This window comes from Mytilus galloprovincialis, chromosome 6 (genome assembly GCF_965363235.1).
Source record: "Mytilus galloprovincialis chromosome 6, xbMytGall1.hap1.1, whole genome shotgun sequence".
NCBI lineage: Eukaryota > Metazoa > Mollusca > Bivalvia > Mytilida > Mytilidae > Mytilus > Mytilus galloprovincialis.
In genome coordinates this window covers 36,081,614-36,101,133 of record NC_134843.1, presented here as the reverse complement: position 1 = coordinate 36,101,133, position 19,520 = coordinate 36,081,614, and the positions used below count along the sequence as shown (strand labels likewise).

Sequence of the window (19,520 nt, the reverse complement as noted above, 5' to 3'; positions counted from 1 at the left end):
ACCTCTAATATGTCTTGATATAAAATGTATATGTGACAGATTTAAGTTTAATGAAGTTTACTGTGGATTCATTAATATTCGTTGGATACCAATTTTGTGAATTTCGTGGGAACAGTGTAACCATGAATTTAAATGTTCAACAAAATACATATTTTCTAAAAGAATGTATGCGAACTTTTCTAAAACATCGACATAAAAAATCCACAAAAATTGGTACCCACAAAAATAAATGAATCCACAGTATACCAAGTCTAATTTAAATCACATAAAAAAACAAAGATTTCAAATATGTTATAATTTATTCAAACAAATTTGGGGAAGTATTGACACTCAACACATCTTTGTCAACAATACTCATTGTAGTCAGAGTCATGATCTGACACCATATTTACAAATGAAACGAGTTACTTAGTGGCCCAATTTGATGTACTCTCAACAAAATATATCTTCTCTTGATGTCATTTCACAAAAATAAATACAAAAGTCTTCATAATCCTTCAAAAAAGTTCCTTAAAAATGTTCACAACAATTAACAACAACGAAATTTTGACGGATTTATTGTCTTGTGTGACGCCATGATTTTGTAAATCAGTGAAGTTCTGTGGTGTCAGTCTCTCTAAGGTTTTGTGTATTGCCTGTTCCACCGGACTTTGGCTGCATACAAGATCTGGCTACAGACTCAAATAATCTGGAAAACAAAAAGAAATAAATCTGACAATTCCATTTCAATAATATATGTAAAACCTGACATTGCTTTTATTTTGTTATGACAAGGCCTATTATAGGGGACTATACAGTATGATTCGCTCATTGATGAAGGCCAAACAGTGACCTGTAATTTTAAAATACATGCCATTTGTCCTCTGTTGGGTAATTGTCTCATTGGCAATCATTACACATCTACTTATCTACTTATTTTTTTATATTTGTCTCATATCTGATGCAGATATTTTCATAATACAATTCAGTACAAATTTTACCAAACAATGTGTGAAAATTCTAAAAGTCATACATGTTTGGGTAAAATAATAAACAGCTGCGCCATGAGCGCATGATACGCCCGACGTCTTGTGTGGAAGTTTCATGCAATAATCATAAATAGTTTCTGAGAAAGTTTTAAGCAATAACCATATATTGTTTTTGAGACACGGCGGGACATGTAAAATCCCCAACCCTGTTTTTTTTTACAAAAAAGTAAATTTCACTAAAATAAAATTTTGAATCAAAACCAAAAAGTATACAGATCTTTAGATTAATATAACAAAGAAGTGTGTAAAGTTTTAAGAAATAATCAAAAATTATTTTTGAGATACAGCGCGACATGTAAAAAAAAACCTCCCCTGTTTAACAAAATACTCAATAACTCCAAAACAAGGTTTTGAATCATCACCAAAAAGTATACAGATCTTTAGATTAATATAACAAAGAAGTGTGTAAAGTTTTAAGCAATAATCATAATTGGTTTTTGAGATACGGCACAACATGTAAAAAAAACCTCCCCCTTTTTTTACAAAATACTCAATAACTCAAAAATGAAATTTTTAATCATCACCAAAAAGTATACAGATCTTCAGATTAATATAACAAAGACATGTGTAAAGTTTTAAGCAATAATCATAAATCGTTTTTGAGATATGGTGCGACATGTAAAAAACCCCTCCCCCTTTTTTTACAAAATACTCAATAACTCAAAAATAAAATTTTGAATCATCACCAAAAAGTATACAGATATTAAGATTAATATAACTAAGAAGTGTTTAAAGTTTTAAGCCATAATTAAGAATCTTTTTTGAGATACGGTGCGACATGTGAAAAAAACACACCCCTGTTTTAGTTACAAAGTGCCGTAACTCAAAAAGTTTTAATCCTATTTTCACCAAAAAGTATACAGATCATTTGACCATTATGAGAAACAACTATGTTAAGTTTCATGAAATTTGGATAAGTCGTTCTCAAGTTACGGTGCGACATGTTTACGCCGGACAGACAGACGGACAGACGGACGGACAGACGGACGGACAGACAGACGGACAGACGGACGGACACCGGACATTTGTATACCATAATACGTCCCGTCAAAATTTTGACGGGCGTATAAAAATTGCCTCTCCCCTCCCCCCATACATTTATTTATGGAACAGCCCTGAAATCAAGGTCATCCTACCAAAAACTATAAAACTTTAATTCATTGCATGTTGAACATATTCAAAACCATGGATTTAATATTATTCTTATGAGTGATAGTTTGTCTATTTCTTGACTATAGAAGGACCACGTTACTAAGAATTCAACAATTATTTTTTTAAATTGGCTTGAGTGCTGAATTTGTCAATATATGAAAAAACTAAATGATTTTTGGAAATGCATTTGTTTCACTCCACAATAAATCAATGTTTAGTTCTTTTAAAACATCATGATCTAAGACAAGTAATCACATGTTTCAAATACTTACTTCTCAATTTCTGGAGCACAATGGACAAACTCATGGTTCCAGAATTTAAACTGAGGATTCTTAATAAGTTCAATAAATGTGATCAACAAGCCCCATGGATGTGGCCTGTTAACAATCAGTCTCTCTAATAGAACTCGGGTAATTTGTTCCTGAATAGCCTCAATATTAGCCTCTACAAACAGGTAGAGGAGCGTGCAACTGAAATAGTGAGTGTGACTATTGGGGTATCTCAGCTGGTTGGCTATTGCTGTCAGGAATAAATATCGACCTGAAATACAAACAACAATAATAAAAAAAAAAATCAGAATACATCAACAATTTTGATTATGTTAGTCAATAAGGGTTGATAAATGTACTTATTTGTTTCGCTCCTATTCTTAATGTTATCGTATACTGTCTTTTAAACAAATATTTCTGTAGACCATCTATTTCCATACCTGGTAATTTTTGTTCTTATGGATTGAAGAGATGTTTTAACTCCACTGTTCAAGTTACCGCAGAGAAGGAACAATAGCAATAAAAAGTGGTTTATGAAATATGAAATTCAAAATATTATTTGGGTATATCACATAATGTACATCACCAAAGCTATATTTAAAATTTGTCAACAAAGAGAGACAATTGACCATAAGGTACTATTGTAGGGTTGCAAAGCTCTGTACATAGTAAAGCATCTTAGTATAAAATACAATTTTTCTATATAAACATTTACCCTCAGTATCCAGATCAACTCCAAGGTTTTGGAAGATGTCCATATGAGCTGAGTGAGCTATGGTACTCATACTAGGAGTTTGTCCTTTACTATTGATGAAAGCTATTGCCTGTGTCCCTACATATAATACTAAGGCATTCATCAGAGGAATATTATATCTCATTCCTGGCTCATTCGACTGAAAAAGAAAATTCAGTTTAAATATAACCAACAAGCATAAAATTTAAGGATACTGTAAATTCAGAAATTATTGTGAGCATTCATTACTGTCATTTTTGAAGAAAAGACAAAAATGCGAGATTAATTATTCCAATTTCAGGAAAACAGATATATGTATAAGATATCAGAATGCTTGTTCTTCTTATTGAGATACCCACCCAGTCGCATTATTGCCATTAATAGAAACTTTGCAATAACTTCTGAATTAACAGTATCCCATTTAGCATGTATAGTAAAGAAAGCATATGAAAATAGCACAACCACTAACTATCTTTTTTAACCCTTTCAACGCTACACAAAAAAAACAGAAAAATGGCTGCTGCTGCTGCTTCTTTTTTGTGTTTTCCCCTCTTTTTCTACGTCTCGTAAAGATCGATCAAATCATATTTCCCACACGAATTAAATGTAATACACACATTGAGATAACAAGAAACCTTTTTAACCAATCCTTGTCGTCAGTTTCGCCATAGAAATGCTGAAATATTTTCATATTTACAGCTTCGTTTTTGGTTTCCGATTTCCGCCATTTGCATTTGTCAAAATATTTGTTTTTAATAAAAATTGCCGGGATTTCAAGCGCAAATGAGACCTTGTATATCCTTGATTTATAAGAGGAAAAATAAGAGAGGACCCAAATGAAAGCCGAATGGTTTAAGAGTCCTGATGAAAAATCTGTTGTCATCGCAGCATATATGTCGCGAATAGCAGTGTTGGAAGGCGTATGTCATCGCGGCATATGCCGTGTATAGTGTTGAAATGGTAAAGGGTGTTTCGAATAGAAAAAGAAATTAATGGACCAGTCAAAAATTATTGTTGGCTCTTCTTGCACATTTCCAGTCTATTTAGTTAGGAAATAAATGTTTATACCAATTTTTAAAGCATTAAGTAGAATGTTTTGAATCATTGATTATGTTGATATTAAAATCACATGTCTTTTGATGCTTTTGAATTTTTTTTTTAGAATTAAAATGTAACTTTCACAATTGTTACAGAACTTTTCTAGTCTTTAAAAGTGTGTTGTACATATTGTATAATGTCCTCCCGATTGCTCTTACATTTTTTACCTGTAGATATGAACGTAAATCAGACAAGAATTAAAAGTGTGTTGTACATATTGTATAATGTCCTCCCGATTGCTCTTACATTTTTTACCTGTAGATATGAACGTAAATCAGACAAGAAAGTGACTGGTGATCTCGTCTTTAAATAGGAATCCAAATCCTACAAATAAACAAACAGTTCAAAAATATATTCAAATAAATTAATATATCTTGATAATATCCTTAACAAAAGGCATTCCTTCTATTCTAAATTATACTTCTGCACGTTAAATGTTTTTAATCTGAAGATGTGAAAATGCTGCAGCTCTTCTATTTATTTTGTTTCTAAAGATTTTTTTGAGAATATTCATTAAATGATATCATCCTTTTATTAATCATCAATGATGAAATTATTGTATTCCTTGTTTCATTCCTTTTCTAATTCTAATTTTGTATTTACTCTACCAATACCCCTGTTTTATTATTTACCCTCTCCAATCAGAAATCTGTATAATAACTTTACAGGTCAGGTGCAATCAAACAACAGCAAAACAATTTGCAATTTCAGAACTGATGAAGATGAGAACAGATAGCTATTTAATGTTCAGTGGTTATTTAAATACATATTCAAGAAAAGAACTGAGAAATATGAAATGAATATGAATCCTGCTTTGTACTAGACAGACACTTTGAGTCAGATCTTTATAGTTACACTACCCAGACACTTTATTCTAAGGGCTATTCCAGAAAAAAATGTATGGGGGGTTGGAAGGCACATTGTATTAATAATACATGGGTGATGGGTATCAGACAACTTTTCACACTATAATGCACTATAATTCTCAATTACAATTGTCTGGGTGGCGGGTGCTGACAAAAACTGCCTTCCAACCCCCTCATACATTTTTTTCTGGAATAGCCCTAACTCTGAGTCTATCAATCTTTGCCCTACATATTCCTTAATACTTAGCAGTAAAGAGGCAAATAAAAATAAAGTCTTTGATATGACCCAGCAGTAGATCAACTCAAAACCTCCCACATTACTGCAAGACCATCAAAGTGGTTCAGATAAGTGTCATACCTTTGATATGACCAAGCAGTAGATCAACTCAAAACCTCCCACATTACTACAAGACCATCAAAGTGGTTCAGATAAGTGTCATACCTTTGATATGACCAAGCAGTAGATCAACTCAAAACCTCCCACATTAGTACAAGACCATCAAAGTGGTTCAGATAAGTGTCATACCTTTGACCCAGCAGTAGATCAACTCAAAACCTCCCACATTACTACAAGACCATGAAAGTGGTTCAGATAAGTGTCATACCTTTGACCCAGCAGTAGATCAACTCAAAACCTCCCACATTACTACAAGACCATCAAAGTGGTTCAGATAAGTGTCATACCTTTGATATGACCAAGCAGTAGATCAACTCAAAACCTCCCACATTAGTACAAGACCATCAAAGTGGTTCAGATAAGTGTCATACCTTTGACCCAGCAGTAGATCAACTCAAAACCTCCCACATTACTACAAGACCATGAAAGTGGTTCAGATAAGTGTCATACCTTTGACCCAGCAGTAGATCAACTCAAAACCTCCCACATTACTACAAGACCATCAAAGTGGTTCAGATAAGTGTCATACCTTTGATATGACCAAGCAGTAGATCAACTCAAAACCTCCCACATTACTACAAGACCATCAAAGTGGTTCAGATAAGTGTCATACCTTTGATATGACCCAGCAGTAGATCAACTCAAAACCTCCCACATTACTACAAGACCATCAAAGTGGTTCAGATAAGTGTCATACCTTTGATATGACCCAGCAGTAGATCAACTCAAAACCTCCCACATTACTACAAGACCATCAAAGTGGTTCAGATAAGTGTCATACCTTTGATATGACCAAGCAGTAGATCAACTCAAAACCTCCCACATTAGTACAAGACCATCAAAGTGGTTCAGATAAGTGTCATACCTTTGATATGACCAAGCAGTAGATCAACTCAAAACCTCCCACATTAGTACAAGACCATCAAAGTGGTTCAGATAAGTGTCATACCTTTGATATGACCAAGCAGTAGATCAACTCAAAACCTCCCACATTAGTAAAAGACCATCAAAGTGGTTCAGATAAGTGTCATACCTTTGATATGACCAAGCAGTAGATCAACTCAAAACCTCCCACATTAGTACAAGACCATCAAAGTGGTTCAGATAAGTGTCATACCTTTGATATGACCAAGCAGTAGATCAACTCAAAACCTCCCACATTAGTACAAGACCATCAAAGTGGTTCAGATAAGTGTCATACCTTTGATATGACCAAGCAGTAGATCAACTCAAAACCTCCCACATTACTACAAACCATCAAAGCGGTTCAGATAAGTGTCATACCTTTTTAAACTGTGGTGGCTGAATCATATTGGCAAAGTTTGTAAGTATTCTTGGGGCATGAGCAATGTCAGCCAACATATCCACCTTGAGATTAGGTGTAAATGGATCTGGTAACCTCATATTACGAGGGAAAGCACTTAAGATTAGATTTCTCATCTGAATACAGTTTGGTGGTATCACATCACAGAAAGCATAATGGTAATCACAAAGGAATTCTGGGAAATCATGAAGTAGCACCAATAATACACGTAAAGTTCCCTGCAAAACAATAAAAGAATATGAAAGGTACCAGTTTCACACATGTTCCATATTAAGAAGTATATTGCAAATTGAAATTTATTTAACAACAAGATTATTCTGGTTTGTTTGCTTATACTCATAAAGAATTTACATTTCACACAATCACATTACCTTGTGATGATTACGAACAAAGATCAAATTTTGTTAGAAATCTATGAATAGTTGAAAAAACTGTTCTAAAGGAGTACTGTGGATTCATTATTATTCGTTTGATACCAATTTTAGCGGACTACGTGGGTACATGTAAACCATGAAATTAAATGTTAAAAAAAATGTCTACTTTTCAATAGACTTGTGTGCAGACTTTGGCTAAATAACCAGGAACATGCAAGTTTTCCTTAATCCACGAAAATTGGTACCCATGAAAATAAATGACTTCACAGTATTTAATGTTTTTCTGTTACATGATCAATACTAAAATCTGCCGTAAGAAATTATACATAGATATAGGAAGATGTGGTGTGAGTGCCAATGAGACAACTCTCCATCCAAATAACAATTTAAAAAAAGTAAACCATTATGCATGAAAAGTTAACACAAGTTATCTAACATCCAATATGAATTATATTTGTATTACTTACTTTATACAACATTTGTGTAGGTTTGGTAAGTTCAGCATTCCTCAAGAATGGAGACAGAAATTTAAATAAATCTATCAGAAGCTGAGCATACATTCCCCAACCCTGAAAAAATAGATAATTACATCATAATTAACTAAAATGACAAGAAGTACAATCAAAATAAGAATGGAGTATTTGCTATTTGTATTTACGACAAACAGTTTACTAAATCTCCAATTGATTCTATGAATTATCCACAAGACAATGAACATGACACTCTTCTAATGGTTTAAATAATAATGTTTAATTTTGTCATTTTTTATGGACTTCCTCTTCTTTAATTTACCTTGGAAGTTGTTATTTTTGTTATACTATTTTGTACTTTTCATCACAACTGAAAAAAATCTATTGTATACATTGTCAAAAATGTAATATATATATAATTTTTTTCAGTATAACATACCTTCTGTTGAGGGGTCAGTGCTAACATCCTTCCAATAAATACCCTGTGTGATATCAACTCTAACCAAGCATAGGCAAATCCTGGAGCTTTGGCAGGCCTCAACACATGGAAGGTATTGCTGAAATGAAATCCATTAATTTTTATTGAATCTATTTTTTAAAGGCAATTAAGATACAGTTGAAACAATTTACTGTGGACTCGTTATTATGTGTGGTTTACTAATTTTCAGGGATATTATATTCAAACATTCCACGAAAAACACATTTTATAAAGGATTACATATAGACCTTTGCAAATCTATGAAATTAAATATCTATGAAAATAAAAGTTTTTCTCAATCAATGAAAGGAGTATGTCCGGTAAGGGCCGATTTCGGCCTCAATTTTCAAGTTCATCTAACGAAAGATTTCATACACTTTTTAAACACTTAAGTGTCTATTTCAATTGATTCAATTAGTTTATGTGAAAGATTTTAACTGATTAAGTCATTAAAAACGCTCCTATTCAAGCTTAAATACAATGTATGAAAAATCTATCAAATATGCCAAAAATCGTCACTTTTCATAGGTTTTTGTCAAAAACCTAAGTGGCTGCATCCGTGTTCATCCCCAACCTTTATATATATTATGTATTATCATCAAATACAACTTACATTTCAATATTATGAATGAACACGAATGCGGCCACTTTCATTTAAGACGGAAACCGTCTAAAATTTAACTAAAATGCTAAAATTGTGAAGATTTCAGTAATTTAGCATGACTTAAGGATGCTAGTACCCGATATATGTGCATCGTATTGTCAAAAACAGCCCATATTTATGTAGCAGAAGCATTCTACTTTTAAATAAATATCTTAACGATTACATTTTCACAATTTTCTAAAACTGCTATATTTTGGGGCCAAAAAGGGGTCTTACTGAACCTACTCCTTTGGTAGTTTAATACGAAAATAAATGAATCAACAATGGGCAATGGATATGAAACTACCCTGTATGCAACAATACTAATAAATTCTTACCAGAAAGCTGTAAGGACTTGATAGTTGATATTTTCCAGTACATGATCTGGTGCATTGAGTTCAATAAATAGCATGATAAATATACGATGATATGGTAGTTGTTGGAATTCTGTGTTTCTTACTGCATGATCTTGTAGTAATACACCTGCTACTATACCAAGTACCTATCACATAGAACAAAAGCATTCAACCATGGAATATAGGTCAGATTGATTGTTGGTTGTCATGATTCATTTCATGTATGTAAGCTACGTCATGTAAAAATTATTAAGGAATTGAATATTGTTATTGCTGTTTCATATCATAAATTTCCAAGAATAAATGCTATAATATATAGGTTTGACTTATAAACATACATGTATATGTTTGTCTTATAAGTTTTATGAGGTACAATTAAGTAGTGCTGTAAATGTTCAAATTCTAATCCATGTTTGATGAGACTAAATCTGAAGATTTCTATGCAATGCTATACTGTAAACCAACTTATTTTCTTATACTTCATTTCAGGTGTATTTATCCCAATTCGCGCCAATTTAATTTTGCGATTTTCAAATTCACTCGATGTAATAAGATAAGTAAAAGATTTTAGTTTTTGTGACAATTTATATTCAAGTTATTTTTCTACTCGCGAAATAAAATTAGTTGGTCAACTGTATACAATCCAAAATAAGATTTTTTTTCCCCATTGAGTACATACTAATCAATTATGTTTTTAATTTCATCTTACAACATGTAAAAGTAACCAGACCAGAATAATTACTCATTTTAAACAAATAAACAAATTTTACTCATTTTTGTTATACCATAAAAATGAACCTGCAATACTGCAATATAATTACCTTATTTAATAAATTGATCTTTGTGATTGTGTTTGTTGTGTCACCAGAATGTTTGATCAGCAGTGCAATCAGCCTTACGAAGGCGTCAAGTGTATAGAAACATTTGGTCCTAACAATAGCAGGGTTCTGGGTCTGATCTATCAAGGCTCTGTAACACAAATCTACACACATCTCAGTACAAAGACGAAAGAAGCGTGTAATCAGATCATCTGTTTTCAGTATTCCTTGTTGGTGCATCTAAAATAAGAAAAACATATTTCTCAATTTGACATATGATATATCTTTATATAGGATAATTTAACATTGTGCCTGTACTTTACTGCTGAAACATCAAAATAGGATAAATGTTTCTCTAATTGTGCACTTAATCTTTCAATTGAGAAGAAGTCGAAGCAGAAATATGATTTTCTCTAAAGTCGGCTTAAGAAACAATTTAAGCAATGTGACATATGTTTGAAAATAATAAAATCATTATACTTGGTGACTATTTCAAAAATATTTTTTTCTTTGTTAAACTCATTTTACTTTTCTATCTTTGCTAAATGCTCAACAAAAAACAAACAGATGAAATCCTGGAATAATTATTATCATTTCCATCTTAAGCAAAATATCAAAGAATTATTTGTAATAACACTGACCGATTGAACAAACGCTGTAAATGCCTTTGTGCTATCCCGTCCTGCCTGGGGTGAGTGGTACATGTTGACCCAATCTCTCAACAACAGTTCTGCTTTGTCATGGAGTCCAGGAGGATCATCTATCTCTCTGGCTTGTAGTATACCAGTCTGCATCATAGTTGTAGGACCTCCCAATGCTCTCTCTAAACCAAAGTCAGTGTTTGGTCTTAAGTTCTCCAGTAAATTACTCAAGCTACATTATACATATAAAAAAACTTCATTTTTGAGAAGATATAAACGAAATTATGTTATCCATATACATCTTGAGGCTGACTAAAGAAACTGCAGTATGTAATGAAACAGTATCAAACTAGAGACATATTTCATCACACAATATAGTTTCCAAATGTTTGAATGGTATCATGGTGGTCTATACCATTGTAAATATCTGACATTATGCTAGTCCATATTATTTAAATAATCCATTCTAAAAATGTTATGTCAAGTCAAAATTTGGTACCTAAAATTCTTTTCACTGTACTGTTAAAGTATGATGTGCTTAATTTTTTAAAGTTAGGCATGTATACTTTGTGCGGTTCACTCTTTCAAAATACCTTTGAATTGAACGAGATGAACATTAACTTTAAGAGAAACGTTTCCCTTGGTATTCCATATCATAAAGATATAGGTGTCAAAAGGCATTTTGAACACCATTTAATGTAGTAAACAATTACATTTTTTCGTTTGGGATTCCCCAACAGTTTTGTTCAATCTTAAATGTTCAACAGTGGTGAATTTTATGAAAATATCTGTCACCAAAATTGTGCATATGTTTGTTAACAGCACTCTATCCCAATACACATTGGATTATGCAAGCAGATTTATCAGTCATTGCGAACAGAATGATAACAAGAATGTGTCCCCAGTACACGGATGCCCCATCCACACTATCATTTTCTATGTTCAATGGACCGTGAAAATGGGGTAAAATCTCTAATTTGGCATTAAAATCAGAAAGATTATATCAAAGGAAACATGTGTACTAAGTGCCAAGTTGATTGGACTTCAACTTCATCAAAAACTACCTCGATCAAAAACTTTAACCTGAAGGGGGACAGACGGAGAGACCAGAAAACACAAATCCCATAAATGGGGCATAATAATAAAACATGTATATCTCCGTCAGTGGTAGGTATAGAGCTAATTACTTGTCAAGGAAATCTTATAATAATTTTGTATCCTTTTCACACTTAGCATGTACATTTATGACATTGCATGCTAAATACCATAGTACTCACCCTTCTGGGGATTGTCTAGTTCGAGTAGAAATTGTTGTCAATGCTTCTATAGTGTTAGTAAAGTCACTCTGTAAAAAGAAGGACATACACAATTTACACTCCTCTTTCTTTTTCTAATTTTCATTTTAATCCTTTTAGTGTATACCCTTTTAAAGTTTTCAATATAAGGTCATTTAAAAACTTTTGTAATTCCATTAAGATTTACATTTTTAATGATCAGCACATTTCCCCCTCACAATTACTGCTTTATATATAATAACTAAATAAAATAAAGCTTTTTAAGCCAATTAATATACATATTTCTAACATTTCTATAATATAGGGTTTCTGCAACATGTTAGATAAATGTTTACCTCAGTAGCTGAAGCCTTATCATCTACACAGAATCTTTGGACTACTTGCATGGCCAGAGTAACAGCCATATAATTCATACCATTCTCCATCAGCTGGGCTAGATACATGTCGTACTGGGGCATATTTACTAGCTGACTTCTTATCAGACAATCTACAGCTTCTATGGTATATTTGTGTTGTTCATTAGCTTCTATCATACACCTGTAACATATTAAAATATAATCTACAATTTAAACAAAATACTTCTTGAAAAGTTGTACTATGAAAAATTTATAATGCTTTTGCACAACTTATCACAAAAATTATGACTAGAATAAAGCGATGCAGTGGAGTCAACAATTGATGTTCATAGATCAACATTTTCCTCTGTTGCTTGTTTGTCTTAATAACATTTTTATAGATATTTAGATATTTATTTATCACATATTTACAAAATATGCTATACTTTTTTTTTTTTTATTAATTATGACATATTTTTCTGAGCTTTTCAGGTACCACAAACATATTTAATATCAAAACATCACCTCAATTCAAACTTTTACTTTATTTTGAGGACAAAGAGCTTTATATCAAATCTCAGACCTGGATAAAGCAAAACATAGGTGGATCTAGGGCTGGGGCCTGCCCCCTATCTTTGGTTGGGAAAATTTGGGTGATTATATAGGGAATCACTGAAGCATGACAGGAGCAGCCCCTTCCCACCCCTCTTTATGAAAAGTTTTGGTTTCCGCCACTAGAAAAACCTTTATTTTGGTATATCTATAAAACCTTGTTTAATCTCAAGTAACATGACAAACAAGTTTAATATGCAACTGACCTAGTGACTTGTTTATTTGTCCAAGATCCACCAAATCCAAATGCTCTCATTTCTTGTAATGCTCTCAGAACTGTCAAGTTACATTCTTTGAACCTCAGCGTCAGTTCCTGGTCAGCTGACAATCCTTGCAGATGTTCTAATAAACCTTCAACAGCCTACAAACGTAAACAAAAATAAATTACTCAAAAGATTGAAAGCTATTTGATAAATAAAAATACAGATCTTGTGTGTCAAATGCTTTGCTTACTGGCAACCGAAAAACACTACATTCTAGTTTCTGTTTAAGACCTATTGCCGGGGTCCTTTCGTTTGGTCGGATTAAAACACACCTTCAAATATTAGAAGTTTGAAATTTCATTAGCTGATGTAATTATTACCAGACCTGATTGAATTGAAGGTAACTTAATCATCCTGTTTTATTCGATTTTAGATTTTCGACACTTGTAAGCATTAAATATTTTTTCTAGTTATATTTTATGAATGTAACGTTTCATTTGTTTGATGTCACATGACGTACTATTACAAGTTCAGACTGTTCAAGAAGCTGCAAGAATTAACCAGAGAACAATGCAAGATGATGTGGTTTCAATTTGAAATCAACTATTTTTAAAAATACTTTGGGCTGTATGAGAATCTTAAGTATAAACCCACAGGTAGAGTGGTTCTAGTGTATAAGTAGTTTCTTAAGGGAACCGGTGATATTCTAACCAAAGAGTAACTACAGTGGATTCATTATTATTCCTCAGATACCAATTTTCATGGATTAAGTGGATATAGGTTAGCCACAAAATTAAATTTTCAAGGAATGACAAATGTCCTATAGGCTTGTATGTAGACTTTGGCAAAATCATGAAATTAAATATCCATGAACATGTAATTTTCCTTAATCCAGGATAAGTAGCACCATCGAAAAACAAATGAATCCACAGTTATACGATAATTTGACCTGATAACATACTTTCTGTATCAGATTGACCACAGTAATTAGATAATTTGACCTGATAACATACTCTCTGTATCAGATTGACTAACAGTAATTAGATAATTTGACCTGATAACATACTTAATGTATCAGATTGACTAACAGTAATTAGATAATTTGACCTGATAACATACTTAATGTATCAGATTGACTAACAGTAATTAGATAATTTGACCTGATAACATACTTTCTGTATCAGATTGAACGTAGTAATTAGATAATTTGACCTGATAACATACTTTCTGTATCAGATTGAACGTAGTAATTAGATAATTTGACCTGATAACATACTTTCTGTATCAGATTGACCACAGTTATTAGATAATTTGACCTGATAACATACTTTCTGTATCAGATTAACTACTGTGACTTGTTCCCTGGAATTCCTGAGCATGGTCAAGGCTTCCAGAAGACTGTGGAGCTGATTGATCTGTGGGTTACTGGCAGGGAACATGATCTGTAACTGTTGTACGTGCTGCTCTATCTCACGAATTATTCTCTCAAACAATTGGAAGGATTCATCACTGTATGTCTAGAAAACAAACAATAATATACAGTCTTTTTGTTAGATCTTATCTTGTCAATAAATGTCAGTTTACAACGTATTTTGCATTGAAAGTTAATTTCATCAAAATAAAAGCTCAAAATACAGTTGAATATATAGCGAACACTGCAGGCTTCCTGTAAATTATTTCCATACATAAAGTGTGCACCAAATCGATCATGGTATGGCCAAACCAAATTAATTCCTAGACTCCTTCTGTCAAAAAAGATGAGAGAGTGTCTTGATTTTTTTCTAAAAATTAGATTTTTCAGAAACAAAAGAATTTTCTTCTGCCTATTTTAAAAGAAAATGAACATTATGAATAATATCCAAGCATGCCACATTGCTTTAAATTTTTTTATCAATAAAATCAATGGAAATATTTGTTTATATGTTAGTCCCAAATTTACCCACAATCTATCAATGATGGTGTTTTCATAAAGCAAAAATGTTTCGGATACAAAGTTCAATGTTCTATGGAACTTTTCCCACTTAATGATCCCAAGTCATCAGAGATAGCTTTTTCATAAAATTGAAATTGGAAACTGGTATATTTTTCGTCAACTCCCTCAAATTGATAAACAGTTGACTGATTTATGGTAGGCAAAGGGAAAGCTCATGAAATGGTAGGTAGACTTCAGGGACTGACCAGGGAGATGTGTGTCATTTAGAATTCACTCCTTCTAAATCCTTAAATAGATATGTCAGTTGACATGTGTGCCATCTCAGGTATTAGAGATAAATGTAGCTAGTTGATATGCTTGCTTTGTAATCTTGACCAAAACACTTTTATTTATAAGATGTAAGAACATATTTTTCTTTGAAAAACTGTTTGAATCTTGTTTGGTTTGCAACCCCCCTCCAATACATGTATTACACTTTGACATTGATCTCTAATACCAATAGCCTACTTGGTTGAATTTTGGTATTTTATTGTGGTTCAGCAATGTTGACACAAGCAGATCTACCCAACATCCCTACATTAATTTTGGTATGTTAATGTAGTTCAGCCATGTGGACACATGAACATCTATCCCATGTTCCCTATAGGAAAGTACAAGAAATATGACACCATTAAAGTTTCATTTGTCATGGAAATATTTATATAAATGTATTGTCTATGATCAATGATTTCTTTCAACAATAAGTAGAAACTATTTTCCATTCATTTGAATAAATAAAAAATTATAAAGGGTTCCAAAGAACCCTGTGTCATGCCTGAAATTGTTGCTGTCAGAGTGAAAGTGTAATGTTGATTGTCAAAAGTGAAGTCCATTTAACAGTTAGATACAGACTGTTTTTCTATCATCAGATGTTCAGCATAAGAATACAGATTATGATTAAAGTCATTTTTTAAAATTTTTTTTGGCAAATAGTGGCTGACAAAATAAACAGATTAGACAGGTTTAAGGGTGACTTTGACACATGACTTAGAAATGTACATAGGATATTAAATTATGCTATTATAAATATGTCAAACATTCACTCAGGATAATTTTAATCACAGCTTAAAGAGAGATCATATGTATTTATTTTATTGAACTTGGGTGTCATTCAATCTGCTCTCTTGTAACTACAGCATTTCAAAACTACAAAGCAATTAGGGGCATTTTTCTGACAATTTAGGAAAATATAAACTTCGTCTGGAGGGATATTTAGGACAAAATCAGAAATCCTACAGTGAAAACCTCATTCACTTTACTTCAGTGTACTGATTCAACAAAGTTTTAATTAGTACAACTATAATATCTGACATATAGTAAAAAGCTATCATATAGTATATAAGTTTCCATAAAACAGCTATTTTTTGTAAGATAATGAAACTATAATCCCCAATAAAAGATAAACCTACAGGCTGTGGTTTAGCAGGTACAGCTCCTGGAGGAAAGGAGGGATCTCCAGCTGGTAGAAATCCTGGGATGTTCCTGGCAAACTCTTCATATACAGATAACTGACTTGGAGTTGCTCCTCCAACCTGTAAAGATAATAATGTTACACTTTTGTTTCAGGTAAGGGTGAAGGCTGGTACCTATTAAAATGTTTAAACCTGCTGCATTTGTTTGCACCTGTTCTAAATCAAGAACCTATAAATGTTCAGTAGTTGTCGTTTGTTAATGTGGTTCATGAGTGTTTCTCATTTCTCATATATATTAAGACTGTTGGTTTTCACGTTTGAATGGTTATTCACTAGTCAATTTAAGGGCCCTTTGTAGCTTGCTGTTTGGTGTAAGCCATGGTTCTGTGTTGCAGACAGTACTTTGATCTATAATGGTTTTTCTTTTACAAATTATGAGTTGGATGGAGATTTGTTTCATTGGCGCTCATACCATATCTTCTTATATCTATATATGTTATATTAACATAATTAATGTTATATTAACATAATTAATGTTATATTAACATAATTAATGTTATATTAACATAATTAATGTTATATTAACATAATTAAAAGCTATCAAGGTTTTTAAAACTTTCAATTTCAACACATCGATAAAAAAATAGAATAAAAAATATCAAATGCATAGAAATATCCTTTTGGCAAAATTGCCTAAAGAGTTACTTACCTTTAATCTGATTTGTTCAGGCATTCTCTCAGCTTGATATGTCAGTACAACTGGATCACAGTAACGTCTTCCCTCTGTTCTAGCATGTTTTCTAAGTTCAAATTCCTACAATATTATATGTTTTTAATGTTATATGTGAATCAAATCAAAATTAAACTTTTGTGTGTTCATATCAACAAATCTTGTAAACAAGTTGAACAAATTTTAGTCATCATTATCAATTTGAGTAACAACATTTTTTCCCTATCTGTGTGTGGATTTTAGAGGTTACTTAATGATATGTTTTAGAGGTGTCCTTTTTATTTACAATTTATGTTTACAAGGCACATTGACAGATGAGCAAGGTGATTTTTATGGGTATTGTAAATGAATGTGTCTAGTAGCAGATAATTAAATGGGAGTATTTTTAAGCTTGCCAATTGTCAAACTTACTGTTGCTAATCTCTTGTCAATATCTGGTATTGCTTTTTCTATGGCAGTTTTCTGGATAAAGACACAAGCTAATTCTGTATTGTCCTGGGCTACTTGCTGTGCAGCTTGTTCTATCATTTCTTTCTGTTGTGGTGTTGCTCCTTGGAAATTTGCATCAATCTATAAAAAATAAATATTATTTTCATTATCTATATATCTAATTACCAACCATTTTTAGCTATTACATGTATGTCATTTCAAGGAAATATACTATTCTTATAGCTACAACACATCCAGTTAAAGCTACCTCCAAATGGTATTTACAACAAGAATGTGTCCAAAGTACACGGATGACCCACTTGCACTATCATTTTCCATGTTCAATGGACCGTGAAAATGGGTAAAAAATATAATTTGGCATTAAAATTAGAAAGATTATATCATAGGGAACATTTGTACTAAGTTTCAAGTTGATTGGACTTCAACTTCATCAAAAACTACCTTGACCAAAAACTTTAACCTGAAACTCGCACTTTCATTTTCTATGTTCAGTGGACCGTGAAATAGGGGTCAAAAGTTTAATTTGTCTTTAAAATTAGAAAGATCATATCATAAGGAACATATGTACTAAGTTTCAAGTTGATTGGACTTCAGCTTCATCAAAAACTACCTTGACCAAAAACTTTAACCTGAAGCAGGACAGACGGACGAACGAACGGACGAACAGACAGACGGACGCACAGACCAGAAAACATAATGCCCCTCTACTATCGTAGGTGGGGCATAAAAATAGTGTCTTGCTTTACATAACGGAAGAGAAACAAAATGAAAGCAAGAATAAGTGTCAAATAGAAACCATGTCCCATGCACACTATCTTATTTCCTTGTTCATTGAAATTTGACCTCTTGGTAAAAATTTTGGCATAAATTTGGCACATAAATCAATTATTTCACTTCATTATGTTCATAATGAGAATGTACCTTGTTGTAGGGTATGAATGATTCATCAATTGTGAAAGACCCTACATCAAATGTCAAGATGAATAACAGGAATAAAAGCCCTGTTCATTGATAAATCTTCTATTTTTTCTATGTTTTGTGTGCATAATTGTCCCATACACATTTACTCCCTATCCTTTTATTTTCCTTAGGCTTCTATAATACTAAAATTACAAGGTCCAATTTATCAGCCGGCATCAGGTAAAAACGACTTATCAAAGAAATCAACTTTATATATATAGCTAATATAGGACAATTGTGTTGATTAAAAATTACACCACTCCAGGCCCTTTTGTTTTCCACATAATTAATATTGCCAATAATTAACAAGTTCCGGGTCGAATCCGGTACCGATACCAATAGTATATTCACCTGTTACCTATTACCTTATCTGTACGTTCCGCATCTAATAGGCGCACCACCAAATGGTGTATTTAATTTTACTATATACACAGGTCATAATCACAAAGTCGACACAACTTAATTCAATCATTGTCAAATTGTTCCCTATTGTAGTTTTTTAATTAGTAAGACTTTCTAAGATAACAATACAAATACTAAAAATTTGGACTAAGGCGAATAGGTACAGTTTTCAATTTGTTCGCGGGCATGACGTAAAACAGCAAATCAAAGATTTGAACTTTATTGGACAATACTGTTGATTAAAAAATACTCAATTCCAGGACCTGAATATTACCAATAATTGAAAAGTTCCAGGTCGACGGGTTCAAACAGAAAGATTTGAAAGCAGAGAAAACTGTGTGTCTTATAATCGGCACGACTTTATCAGATGACTGGCAATACCAATACTAAAATAAGGCTTACGCATAGTTATATACTTTAATTCAGTCACGGACCCGCGATATCACGGGTGTGTTCTAGTAGTATATAAATTTTCAAGTTGATGTACCAAATATCCTAAACT

At 32.4% G+C, this 19,520-nt stretch overlaps 1 protein-coding gene across 4 annotated transcripts in view; it reads right to left on the bottom strand.

Moving 5' to 3' along the window:
- Nucleotides 1-280: 280 nt before the first annotated feature.
- The window catches only part of LOC143079478 (CCR4-NOT transcription complex subunit 1-like), a 51,591-nt gene continuing 32,351 nt past the window's right edge, over nucleotides 281-19,520 (bottom strand). For 2 of the 4 annotated variants that reach the window (XM_076254835.1, XM_076254837.1), the window contains exons 33-49: nucleotides 17,618-17,776; nucleotides 17,186-17,290; nucleotides 16,474-16,596; nucleotides 14,421-14,609; nucleotides 13,096-13,250; nucleotides 12,278-12,479; nucleotides 11,925-11,992; nucleotides 10,648-10,879; nucleotides 10,010-10,246; nucleotides 9,171-9,334; nucleotides 8,151-8,268; nucleotides 7,709-7,810; nucleotides 6,828-7,085; nucleotides 4,527-4,604; nucleotides 3,165-3,342; nucleotides 2,453-2,720; nucleotides 281-688 (exon numbers count right to left, since the gene is read on the bottom strand). In XM_076254835.1, coding sequence (XP_076110950.1) covers nucleotides 589-688; nucleotides 2,453-2,720; nucleotides 3,165-3,342; nucleotides 4,527-4,604; nucleotides 6,828-7,085; nucleotides 7,709-7,810; nucleotides 8,151-8,268; nucleotides 9,171-9,334; nucleotides 10,010-10,246; nucleotides 10,648-10,879; nucleotides 11,925-11,992; nucleotides 12,278-12,479; nucleotides 13,096-13,250; nucleotides 14,421-14,609; nucleotides 16,474-16,596; nucleotides 17,186-17,290; nucleotides 17,618-17,776 — 2,736 coding nt within the window. In that variant the 3' untranslated portion in view covers nucleotides 281-588. The remainder of the gene's footprint in view (nucleotides 689-2,452; nucleotides 2,721-3,164; nucleotides 3,343-4,526; nucleotides 4,605-6,827; nucleotides 7,086-7,708; nucleotides 7,811-8,150; nucleotides 8,269-9,170; nucleotides 9,335-10,009; nucleotides 10,247-10,647; nucleotides 10,880-11,924; nucleotides 11,993-12,277; nucleotides 12,480-13,095; nucleotides 13,251-14,420; nucleotides 14,610-16,473; nucleotides 16,597-17,185; nucleotides 17,291-17,617; nucleotides 17,777-19,520) is intronic. The other 2 variants (XM_076254836.1, XM_076254838.1) reach the window with 1 other exon arrangement.